Genomic DNA, 13,326 nt, shown 5'->3' with positions numbered 1-13,326 from the left:
GATTTAAAAAAACATCCTAATAACGGCTGTTGATCGTTAGCATTCATTGGGCTTTACTAGGTGCCAAGCATTATGGCTGAGTGCTTAAATACATTACCTCCTTTGTCCCTAAAACAGCCACGCAGAGTAGGCATTCAGTGGACATTTATAGATGAGGAAACCGATGCTCAGAGCAGTTAATTTTCCAAGTTTGCCAGCTGGTCAGCTGTGAGGCCAGTCTAGTGTTCTTGGTCGTTTCATTCGACTGCCTCCCCCAGCCTGGGCTAGAAAGGGCGTAGATTCAGACTCTCTGGAACGCCTCGCTCAATACTTCAGTAAACGACTGCAGCCAGTGGTCACTGACCAAATACTGTGGCCTCACTCCCTGCTCTAAGTCTTTTAATGGCTCCCCATTAGTTTCTGGCGTAAAGTTCAAATTTCTTAACATGGTAGAAGGACCATAACGATCTGGCTCCAGGAAGCTTTGGCGGCTCACCTCCTACTGAGTCCTACACGTACTTTATGCTTCAGCTCCGTCTGCGCCGGGGACTGCCATGCTCTCTGATCCCCTGCATTGGCTCATCCTCTTCCTCTGGTTAATTCTCACACCACCACCCAGACACCTTCAAGATCAAGGTTGTTAGAAGCATCTCCTGAGCTCCCCAGGCTCCAAGGGATGCCTCACATTATCTTAACCCTTTGTGTGTACACCTAGAACATTAATCATATTGTGAATTATTGATTTTCTTCTGTTCTCCCATAAGGTGGTGACTAATTTAAGGGGAGGGATTGTGTCTTTTTTAATCTAAGAACTGGCAGTCGTTTGCACAGTACCTGGCACCTTGTAGACACTTAATGAATGCTGATGGCCTGTCTGAATGAACAAGACTTCAACATCGTTTGAGAGCAGTCCTACCATCTCCTTGGGTAAGGAACAAGGCAGAGCGTGAAATCAATGCAGCCAGTGCATTAACATGCTTACATTTTGAAGCAACATCTGATAAATCCGATTGCAGTACCACTAGCTTAGGCAACCAAGTTATGTCAAGTATGGTAATAAACTTTCTGTAACTGATGAGAGAACCAAGGACGGAGAGGAGCAGACAGTTAAGGAAAGAACTGGAAGACTCCTGGAGTACAGGAAGTCCAATATTAGTATGAGCAACATTTCAGGAAGTAGAGAATATACACTGAATATTACCATTCTAAAATATTGAGACAAATAATGGCAACAATTCAAAGCATCAGCTTAATTTCAGATTAAGCACAGTATTGAACTTCCAGAATCACTGACTGTTGTAATGATTAATGCTTATTTTCCACTCATTTATATCTTGATGAAGAAGCAGAACAAATGTGGGGAAAGGCATCTCAGGATGTAATAATAAAAGGAGTCCCCATCTATTTAATGCTGACTGTGCTGGTAAATCAATCTCTCATTTTACAACAGCTCCCAGAGGTGGGTATTAATGTGTGCATGTTACTGAAAATGGAGCTGGACCTCAGACAGGTTAAATAACTTGCCTGAACTCGTGCAGCCCAAATGTGGTAGAGCTGGACTTCAAACTCAGGCCTGATTTTAAAGTGCCTACTCTTTATGGCCACATAGTCTGCCTTGGACTAATCTGTAACCAGGTTTTACACTGCAAAGAATTATTCCCCCTTGCTTTGCTCTGAAGAAAAAAGAATTCAGTTATTTAAATTATATATATATTCTCATGAGGGAAGAGGATACTGGAATCACTCAGATTCTTCCAAATCAATGATCCAATGATAATTCTCATATAGTGGTCTGTTATAAAAACATGTCTGACTGAGTATGTATTTTACCACACCAATTTGAGAAAATCTGCTTCGGGTAAATATGTCTCTCACACGTATATTTACGGTCTTAGTTTGGGTAGGTGCGTGGTTTTCAATGGAAGGATTTTGGATTGTAAAAATAAGACCTCTTAAAAATTAAAAAAATACTTACTAAGCATGATAATTGCCATAATACTAGGCATAGGGATTGTAGGGGAAAGGTATAAAGGGACAAAATTGAGCCGAAGGAAAGAAGCATCTGAAAGAGAGCTCTGGCTCTTCAAGAGCTCAGCTGTTGTTTCTGAAACTCCTCCTAACGTGTCTGCACAGCTGGCTTCCGAACTGGGGGCATCGCCAACCGTGAGCACCATACATATTCATCTCTGGCTTGGCTTTTTCACTCTGCAAGGAAGGTAGCTGAGATCTGCTTAGCTTGGCAAATCATGCAAAATGGGTTTCTCCACAGGGCTTTGCTTCCTCACTAGGACAGATCCCAGACTGATGCTGAAGGCTTTATCCTTCTTTTGAAATAAATTCCCAAAAGAAAGTGCAATTGTAGCATGCTTGTAAGGAGACAAATGCAAATGTTGGTAAAGAAAATCAGTTGCGTGGGAAACAATGAGTAGAAACATATGCATATTTTCCAACACTGGTTATAAAATATATTTGGATATGATCATCCTTACCAGATGTACTGATGGATGCAGCTACCAACTTGTTTTGACTTTGAGTAGGAATCATAGACACACGGCCGGACACGACCATGAACTCCAGATCTAGACAGTTTGGTTACAGGAGATCCCAGAGCACTGGCAAGAACTCATTATTGGTTGGGATGAAATTATATACAGTAGATGCTCTCTTAACCAACCTCCCTTTAACCAATTTACTGAATTAATTGTGGCTCTTCATCTTCTTTGTAAAATGGAATGTTCCAGAGTAACAGGTTTCTCTCTCTAGTACCTCTGTGCACCTGTTTCTGCTACCGATTGAGTTGTAACCTTAAAAACTTAGAGTCAATGATGTTTATTTCCAAGCCTGTTTATGCCTGTTTTACTTGTTATTGTGACTATGTAATTTAATGAATCTTACATAACCTATGAAGTATGAGTATAGTGGTTCTATGAAAACAAAACTAAATGCTTTGGAGAAATTTAATAAGGGAGGTCGTTAGGCAAATCTACTGTTATGTAGAGGAAAAACTTGAAAACATTGGGGAAATAAGCTAGATGGAGTAAGCATTCAAACTGCTTTAAATTCCATAATTCTAACTGTATCACAATAAAACAAAAGCAAAACTAGAAATCATAAACTGTCTATTTGGGTCTGGTTTAGGCAAACAAACAAGTACAAGGACTTGTAACTATAATCAGCAGGATGATCTTCATAGGAAAGATGTTGGCTTCACCCATAAGATTGGCAAAATTTTAAATTAAATGTTTATGTTATGGATAGATATCACTTTCTATAATTCCCCCCACTGGCTGACTCTCTTTCAACCAATGGACTTTTTCCCATTAGCTCTAGGTTCTTATAATCAGATAACAGGGCTTCTACTGCAAGGCTACTCCAGTTGTGGTCCTCAGACCACAGCAGCATCACAGGAAGTTTGTTAGAAATGCAGAATCTCAGGCCCGTGGGCGACGGTGCCTAGGAGCTGTTTTGACCAGCTCTTCAGGAGATTGTGCGGTGCACTGCTCCACTGTATTCACAAATTCCTGGAAGCACTAAAACTGCATGCAGCCCTTTCAGAAAGCACGTGGGTACAGACTCATCAGGAATCATCAAAGTTTCCTTTTATTCTGACTCAGCAATCCTACTTCTAGGAATATTTCCTAAGGAAATAATTCAAAAGAAGAAGAAAAGTTGAATAAAGATATCCACACATGAAAATATCCATGATTGTACCACCTGCAATAATGAAACCATGGGTAGATATCTGAGTAAGAAGGGAAGAATGGTAAATAAATTACAGGCAGTAAATCAAAGCGACAGATATTAAAGGTTTGTGAAATGGTAGTATGTTTCTAAAGTTAAGTAAAACTGTAACATGCACTATGGTTATGTGATATAAATATCCATTAGCAAATGACTAGTTCCATTGTATTAGAGTGGTATTCGGTGATGATTTAGTTTTCATCTCTAAAAATTATTTTAATATGGTTGTAATAATGTTTATATAATAAAAACATCTTAATTATATAATTTAAAAGCACCATTATTTAATATTGATACTACACTCTCAGCGTACAATTTAAAGACCCTTTTAACTATGTAAAACACTGCTGCAATGTCATCGCCAGCTGCTGTATGTAAAACATCAAGATGCAATATCTTTTGTGACAGATGGGCAGGTAGAGAAGTCAGTCTTAGCCCCGGAGACTGTCAGTACCTGAATTATCTTCATCTTTGCGGATCTTGAGCTTCACCAGGTCCTCGCACTGCTGGAGGATCTGAACCGCATCTTCCATGGAACAGTTGTCCAGCCGGATGTTGTCTATTGCAAGTAACTTATCCCCAAGTTCCAGGGTTCCAGTTCTGTTCATGAAAGCATAGCAACGCATAATGAGCAATGAGCACGTCACCAGGCCATTTAAGAGGCATTAAGCATAATGTAGCCTTATGGTAGTCCTTAGAGGAAATGAGGTTCTTCGACTGTTTTTAAATGGCATTTTATTGACAAACCCTCTTTTTTTTTCCAGTCTTATTTTGGATGGCTGCCATGACATTAAATTTCAGAGTATTAAAAAACATTTTTTCTTATGCTTTTTTCCATCAGACCAGGACAACATATAAGCTTCACTCAGGAATTCTAAGGTTCCTAGGAAGGCGGGTCACAGGCCGCATTTACAGAGCCCGGTGTCCTCATGCTTCTCCACATTGTTGCACCACTTTTGATCCTTGGCAGTCCAGGTACAAGGAGAGGGTTGAGGGAGTGAGGGAAGTGCAGGTGGGATGGACTTAGTGGAGGTCTGAGTCTTGGCATCTGTGCCATCTCCACAGGGGGAAATCACTGGGGCTGCATGAGGGAGAAAAGGTGGATCGACGCGACCTGTCTGGAAGGTGCCACGGAGAGCCTAATATTGCCTGTGGACCACACGGTCTGTTGAAAGCTTTTCAGGTCCATCATGAAGTGAGAAAATTAATGAGAATGTATACTTGTTTGTATGTGCATGTATGTACGCACACACATATTTGTAAGGAAGGTTATGTTTTGGTAACAACTATCCTTTATGTGTTATGTCTGTGACAGAGATTGCTAATTGCTTCCCAGCATCCATTCTCCCCTTTCTTCTTCTGGGTCAACCCCTAAAGACGCATGCTCCAGGCTCTCTGGGCACCACCCCCAGCTCCCCTCTATGGCTAGACTGGAGCAATGACTGGAGCAAGCTGGTGAGACTGGCTTCTTTGATCCAGTCTGTTTGTGAGTCTTCTTGTCACAGCATCTCAGCCCATACTTATACACCTAAACTCATACAATGAGTTAAAGATTTTTCTTTAATAAAATGACCGTGATAATAGATGTTTTTTTGTCTTTAACTGAAAAATAAAAAGAAATTTAGTCTTATATCAGTATTCCCGATCACTTAAAAATATTTTTGATTTGTGAAATCAAAAGTGTGAAACTCCCTGATTTTGATGGCATATGGACCAAATAGGAGACATGAACATTGCTTTAGCCTCCAGGATCTGGCTTGCCCGGGAGGCACACTCCGGCACCTAGCAAAGCTTTCCTACAAACTATTATCTTGGGTGGGGTGTCTCTCATAATCGGGGCCACTTTCCATTTTTTAGCTGGAAAATGAAGGATGGAAGATGATCAGTGAAGGAGAGCCCATGCTGGACTCATGAAAGACCCTAAAAACATTTTCAGGTAATTATTTTCTGTACTGGGTACAGAAATAAATTGATATGAGGGGAGAGATCCATATAGCTATTGACATTAGGGATGTCAAATATGATTGATCAATAGTGGCTGACTGGGAAATACTGAGAATGCCATGATCCATTAGCAAGGTCTGCCTAGGGTGTGGAAGCAGTCATTTCTGCTTTAAGAAATTCCTTGGAATGAATCAGAAAATCCATTTTCCTTACCTGTGCGCCACACTGCCTTTCTTGATATCTGATATGACGAGGGGGTCTCCTGGTTTTCTACTGGATGGTGCTGCAATAAGGAAGATAGAGCAGTCAGAGTTTGACATCCACGGTTCACCCACTACTGCACATTTCCTCTGTTTCTAACAACTGCTAATGCAAGAACATTTTGTATGTAAACCAAAGATGATCGACAAATTCATTAGAAACTGTGCCATTACATCTTCTTGAGATAAAAATGTTTGCGTTAAAGTCTTTATAAACTTAAAGACTAAAGCCAAGTCATTTTGAATTTGCAGTTGGAGAAAGCAGTTGGAGAGCTGCCGATCAGGTTTAAATCTATTTCAATCTGTGATTCTCAAGAGAAGGGAGTGAAGGGTGGACAAGCCAATGGGAGAGTGTTAAAAGCAACTGGGAGCTCCCCTTATTGGGCCTCATACGTGATCCCTTCTCCCACCCCTTCCTTCACTCCTTCCCGGTGAGGAGACACCACTCTCTATGGGACCGTGCCATATTACTCAAGTGTACTGGGTGGGAAACTGGATGAGTACCATTGATTTACAGTTCTTTTCTAGAAGGAAATCTTTTACTGGACTATAAATCTTAAAATTTTGCTCATGAATTCATACCTCCAGTGCTCCAAAATGTGACCATCCTATCTTATTGACAGTAGTAAATATTTAGTGCTTATATTTTATACGTATTCTTATTCTAAACATGTACAAGTAACTTTTATTGAGTTTACAGATAAAACTATTGTCCTGCACAGTGGTCAGTTTTGAGCTTTATAACTTTTTGATGAGAAAGAAAAGCAATTAGTAATGAGTCTACTTAGAATTAATCCTGAAAACAAACTATGGTCTGTATAAGCACGAAAATACCATCTTGACCTAGAAAGCGTGCATTTAATAGTTTGGTAGTCAACATTAACCAAACCAACATGTGTAAAACACAATTTGCCTCTGAAAGACGTTTTGCCAACCTAAAGCCTGGAGTGATCACTTTTTAAGGATCATTAAAAGGCCCCTAAAGTAAGATTTTATTATAAACAGTCCGATCACCCCATAACAATCATAGAACCATATCATATCCCATAATCCCATATGAATCCCAGGAAAATGTTTATGCACAAGAACAGATGGTTTAATATCTCAACATAACATTGAAAGAAAAAGGAAACACACATACTGATACCTTACCCACTGTCTAAATTAGTCCATAGTAAATGTTAATGGGACTTCATTCAATCATTATCCTTGGCTTCTAGCAAAGAATGCAAAACATTCCATTCACCACAATTAATTCATAATTCAAACTTCCACTCAATGATTTGATATAATTCCTCTAGAGAAAGATAGACATCTAGCATTTTTACTCATGTCATGTTTCAGAACTGCAAATTGTTCTGGGCATAGAGCACAAAAATAAAAACTTTGTTATTACCAGCAAATACGACTTTTCTAGCATCTGCCAAAGAATTTATACAATATTTTGCCAAGCTGTAGTAACCATCACAGAGCACTCAATGTTTCCCTTGGTTTTTAAAAAAATCCATGTTCCACTGAAATGGTGTGAAATAAAACAACAGTGGAGGCAAGAGAATAGATCAAACCCATCTCTGTCATCTTTGCAACAGAGGAAAATAGCCCTGTGACCTCTTGGACAAACACACACAGCTTTGCAGAGAGGTTTGAAACTGCTTATGGTCCATAGACATGTATGGTGGTCATTCACACATTGACTAGATTCTTCTCTTTCTCCTTTAACCACGTCCATATCCAAGGCTTGAAAGGTTCATCAGAGTAGATGCCCACTGGAGTGATGAAGTGAACCCAGAAGTGGGGCTAAATCTGTATGAGCTCCGATACTGTCACGACCATGCCTACCAGGCACGTTCAACGTGGCAATGCATGCTCCGGGGGCTCAGTCATGGTCTGCCCACGCTAGTGAATTCCCCACTCTCTGAGAAGTCACAAACCAAGCATACTTTGCTTGACCTGTAGTGCTTTAAATAAATTAAATCAGTTGCTAACATTTAAAAATTAGTAGATTTCATTCAGCTATACAGCTTCTTTTAAAAAATCAGAGAGGCAATATGGTATAGTGATGAAGTTGAGACTTGGCAGCCAGAATGCTTGGGTTCAAAATCCTGGTTCTACCACTAACTAGCCACGTGTGCTTGAACACACAGTCTTTAGGCACCTTAGTTTGCTTGTTTGCAAAATGGTGGTGAAGAATAATAATTGTGCTTACTTCACAGAGTTTTTGTCATAAGGATTGAGTTCTTACAGTAAAGTGATTGGACCAGAGAATACAGATGCACTGCATAAGTGTTTGTTATTACGATGGTCCAGCAACGCTGGACTCACTCTCCCACTCCCCGCTTTAGATGGAGCCTTCCGTCTCCCACTGCTGCTGTCCTCGTTGGACAGATCTCACTCCTGACTTGCCTCACCCCTAAGGGCTTCTGCCTTTGTGACTCTTTGGATGACAATATACTAGCATTCAGTGCTCTGAATGCAATTGGAGTGCCCACAGAATCGTTCTTTAACACGTATTTATTGAATACCAATTATGAGCAGACACCTCTCCTCTGGGCACTGGCCAGGAAACCCCAGCAAAGCTGGATAAAATGGAGAGGCAGCGTTGGTTAAATCTCACAAGGTCATTAGGCATGAAATAGTCTTCTCTCTTCTGCAAAGTGGTTCCAACTGGGCGGGCCATACAAATATGTCACATGGGGGGAGATGACACTAAATGGGTCAAGAGTGTGGCTAAGAAAATAAGGGCAACAAAAGGGGATTCAGTTCCAAAAAAGAAAGAAAAAAGTCATAACTGCTTGAAATCTTCGTAGAAACTGACGAAACATACAGAAGTGAAAGCCTGAGAAGACATTGATACAAAAATCCCGTGTTATATGATACACATTAAATTGAAAACACTGCCTTTCCCCACTCATAGTTCCTAAAGTAACTTTAATTCAGACTCTTCACTTGTGTCTCCAGTGTTAGTTGTTTTCGTTGTTACTACAGCTGCATTTTTTGAGGCATCTACAAACTTTTTCATACTTCATCGTCACATCTTTTAAGGCTCCTTTGCAAACCAGCCAGATGATGTCACTGGAAGTTTTTCTCCAAATCACAATTACCGCTTTGTAGAACATTAGAATAGTCGATATTTTTCATGCTGCCCATAGGCAGACATTCTTGATCCTTGCAAGGAAATTACTATATTACCGTACTAATTTTAAATTTTACTTTTTATATCAAAATTACACAGCATACAGTTCGAAGAGTCAAAAGTTCTACAGGAGCAGTCCTTCATTTCCTGCTTCCTCAGATGCAACTTTTGGCTGTTTCTAAATTGCTAAATAACATACAACCAATCCTACTTAATTATTTTTCAGTGTTAGTTATTTACTTTCTGTGACAAAAGAGTTAGTTCTCTTCTGCTTCTATACTACCACTCTGTTCATGCATGTTCTTCTTGTCCCCATTCTTCCAGTAGAATTTTGTCTTATTCTTTTGTAAGATCAATATTTGATGTTTCCTTTGCCTCTGTAAAGAGTGTCTGCAGACACGTCCTGTAGCATCCCGTGATGACTTGCCTTTTCTGCAGGATACGTTTTCCCTGCAGTTATCTGTTATCTTGATGTCTTGGTTGGCTTAGTTTTCTTGTGCTTATCCTGAATTCAACTCCTCAGATTTCCCAGGTTACGTCAATCTCCTCTCAATATGTCACGTGTATCAGGAATTCTATCAGAGGTTTACAGCCTGTCTGGACTGTTTGCTTTCTAGGCTTGCTACACAGATCTCAGCAACTTCCTTCCCACAGAACCTGGGAACCCAGATGTTCTCTTCACTTCTGTTAATTAATTAAACAAAGATGCCATTAGACTGAGGGGGCTCTAATGCCACAATGGCCTGAGAAGCAAACCAAGATCTCAGTCTCTAAATGCCTCAAGGTCACAAATCAAAATGCTAACAACCAATCACAAACAGCCACCTAGCCTTTCAGCTGCAGCCAATCTGATGATGCCCTTTGGGTTTTTTTTGCACTTTCTCCATATAAGTCTTTCCCAGGTTCCTCTGGGCCCCTCGCTTCTAACTACTTTCAGTTTGGCGCTGCCCAACTTGAAGCTATTTTTGCTCAAATAAACTCTTAAAAGTTTTACTCTGCTTCAGTTTATCCTTTAACACTGCGCTCTAGCATCCTTGGAGGCCTTGCACCCTGAATCCAACTCTGCCTCTTTCTGGCTTGACTCTCTGTCCGTGGGACACGTTCCCCGGGAGCTTCCTGAGGAAGAGCGCCTGGGAGGAGAGCTTTTGAGACCTTGCATAGCTGGAAATGCACTTTTCTACCTTCACATTTGATTGGCAGCTTTGCTAGGTGGAGAGTTCCAGGCTGGAAATCCGTCAGAATGTTGAAGATGCTCTTCCACTGCTTTCTGACTTCCTGAGCTGCGTGGAGAAGCCTGATGGCCTTCTGCTCATGTGATTATTATTTGTATTCTGACACATTTTATGAAAGTTCTCTCCTCCCACCACTGGAAGCCTGTAGGATTGCTTTTTCGTCGCAGTGTTTTCAGATCTCATAGCAGCATGCCTTGGTGTCGGTCTGTTTTCATCCATGGCTCATGGACCCATCAATTTGGAAACTTATACCCATCAATTCCAGGAAATTTTATGATATTTATTTGAAGCTTTTCTCTCCGCTTTCTTTCTGTAATGACTATTCTTTGGATATTGTGTCATTTGGACTCATCCTGTATAATTCTATCTATTCTAGATTCTTCATTTATTTGTTGTTTTTATCTAATTTCTGGAATTGTCCCTTTGTTTTCCAATATTTTTACTTTTTTTATTTCTGCGATATGCTTATGTTTCAAGAGCTCTTTGTTTCCCTCTGTATATTTTGTAATAAATAGTATTCATTTCCTCCCACCTATGAATACAATATCTTATGTTGCTAATGATGTTAATGACAGTTTTTTCTTTTTGAAGTTTTCTTCTTCCTGCATGCACTGTTTCTCTGATTTTCTTCTTTGTTTTTGGTAACAGTCTTGCATATTAGATTCTTTCCTCAAGCATCTGGCTTTCTTTCTTAGCTGTCTGTTCAGATTGAAGAGGGTGGTGCTAAAAAGCTGTTTGAAAGCTCGGTGCGCTGAGTGGCGCTTGAGGAGAGGGTCTTCACTGGGGAGTTCAGGCCAGGATGTTTCTTTGGGTCAGCAGCCCTGATCCTTTCTCTTGAGAGGAGGGTGCTAAGCCTGGCCGCCTGGCTTCTTTGAACTTACTGGAGGAAGAAGCCAGCAGCCTCAGCGTTCAGCAGGTAAACTTTCACCACCCCTGTTTTTAGAGCAATCCTGTTACACTCTGCTGTGCTCTCCCAGTCCCGAGACACTCCCTTCCATGCTTTCCAGAGAATAAAACTAGGCTTCTGCCGAGGGGGAGCGGGTTGTAGGCTCACCTGTGCCGAGTAGGGGAAGGCATCTAGGAGACTGATTCTTAACAGACTTTCAATCAGTCCTCCTGTCTGAGCTCTACCATGACTCTCATTTCCACAACTTCCTGATTTCACCAACTGCTGGGCCTGTTGGGAGTTTAGGATGCAAACCAGGGTCATTGTCAGCTTTCTCCTTTGCTTCTTCTTCTTCTTTTTGCTGAGGAAGATTAGCCCTGAGCTAACATCTGTGCCAATCAGTCTATTTTTTCTGTAGGTGGGATATGGCCACAGCATGGGTGGAGTGGAGTATGTTCATGCCTGGGATCCGAACCCGTGAACCTGGGCCGCAGAAGCCGAGAGTGTGAAACTTTAACGACTCAGTCATGGGGCTGGGCCCCTCTCCTCTGCTTCTTTAAATTCATCTTTCTCCATCTTCTTTGCCACTTCCAAATTTGGTTGCTGTTGCCTATTTTCTTTTTCTTCTTCTCCTTATGGTTTTTTGCCTTTTGAAAAATCTTACATGTCATCTTAAAGTGGGGTATATGGGGGAGCAGAGCTAAAGGCGTGTGTTCAAGCTATCATCTTTTGACTCCTGAAATTTTAAAATCACTGGTCACTCCTGGCTATAAGAACCTGGTTTTTACAGTGAATGTGGATTCTTTTCTTCCCCAAGAGTTGTTGGAAGAGGTAGAAAAATGACAGTCTTTATCCTTTGTTTAAAAAACGTTTTCTGTATTTGAAGACAAGTGAAATCTTCTGGGTTTTGAAGCTAATTAAATATGAATCAACAAAGTATTCTAAGAATATTCTATAATATCCAGTCGTTCATGGAACTTACTCTGTTATTAGGGTAATTTGCTCAAGGAGCCTGATAAAGAGTCGAGACTACATTGGAAACACATGCACACACGTACAATCAGTCGGTTTTACTTTAATTTCAACCATATATATAATACTGGCAAGTAAAGTTATTTGATTTGAAATGGAGCTGTGAGCAGAGTTTTATTGCAAAGTTGGCAAAAAACATGAACTGCTCTCTTCTAAATATGCTTAAGACTTGGGGGGAAAATGACAGATTTGTTGTGCTTGTCATAGAGGCTGCTTTATGATTTTATAAAAAAAATAAAATGAAGCAAGCCTTTGTTCCTGCAGACAATTCAGTCTCAACTAAAATTGAAATCCAACAAATTACATGCATTCACAAAGTGCTGTCTCTGGCTTTTCTGATACAGGATCTGGGGAGGTTCATCAATCAGATGGCGACAGGGATGAGCAGTGGTTCGACAGCAAAGCCGATGTTAAGTCAGACAGAATAGGTTTGAACCGCTGTGTAGCCTTGTACTAGCTCTGGGACTTTGGGCACGTTGTCCTGCTGAGCCTTACTTTCCTCTCTGTAAAATGGGAATAGATGGTACAGGGCCGCTTTGAAGATTAATGAGAAAACACATATAAATTGCTTAGTGCCATGCCTGGTACAAAGTAGACACAAATTCCTGCAACAAAACCACAAAAGAAAACATTGGTATCAAAAGGACCTTTCCGACAACGCACGTGACCGAGACAACCAGGCTTCTCTGACTTTCAAGTCAGAGGGTATGGGCTCTGGCTTCTGATTGGCTGAGGTGTCAGAGCCCCAGGATGCTGCTTCCAGCCCCAAACTGCATCCTTCTGCTGGGTCGTTCCACTTTATTTGCTATAATAAATCACTTCACATTATAGCAACAACATCAATGAAGTAGTGCCTTATGCTAATGTGCTATGAATGTCTCCTCAGGAACTCAAGAACATTAGCCTAAAACTGCTCACCACATCCAAAATCAGAGGGGCTCTTCTCAGTCAATTAGGTATGAAGAGTGAGGCTGAAGCCAAGTGTGAAGGCTCTGGCGGTGTGCTTCCTGATGGGGGCCCGCTTCTTACCACTCAGAGTTTTCACAAGGAGAAGGCGATGGAAAGAGGGCTTTGTATAAAGACAGTGAGAAACATCAATAACCACCCCCCCGCTGTGCC

The 13,326-nt window shown here is 40.9% G+C and overlaps 1 protein-coding gene across 6 annotated transcripts in view; it reads right to left on the bottom strand.

Moving 5' to 3' along the window:
- The window catches only part of GRIP1 (glutamate receptor interacting protein 1), a 590,760-nt gene that overhangs the window by 45,691 nt on the left and 531,743 nt on the right, over positions 1-13,326 (bottom strand). For all 6 annotated transcript variants that reach the window (XM_046661320.1, XM_046661301.1, XM_046661312.1 and 3 more), the window contains 2 exons: positions 5,878-5,947; positions 4,175-4,320 (listed from right to left, as the gene is read on the bottom strand). In XM_046661320.1, coding sequence (XP_046517276.1) covers positions 4,175-4,320; positions 5,878-5,947 — 216 coding nt within the window. The remainder of the gene's footprint in view (positions 1-4,174; positions 4,321-5,877; positions 5,948-13,326) is intronic.

Source organism: Equus quagga, chromosome 1 (assembly GCF_021613505.1).
Source record: "Equus quagga isolate Etosha38 chromosome 1, UCLA_HA_Equagga_1.0, whole genome shotgun sequence".
NCBI classification, from domain to species: domain Eukaryota; kingdom Metazoa; phylum Chordata; class Mammalia; order Perissodactyla; family Equidae; genus Equus; species Equus quagga.
Note: the sequence above shows the minus strand (reverse complement) of the source record. Positions and strands in the feature narration are given on the sequence as shown.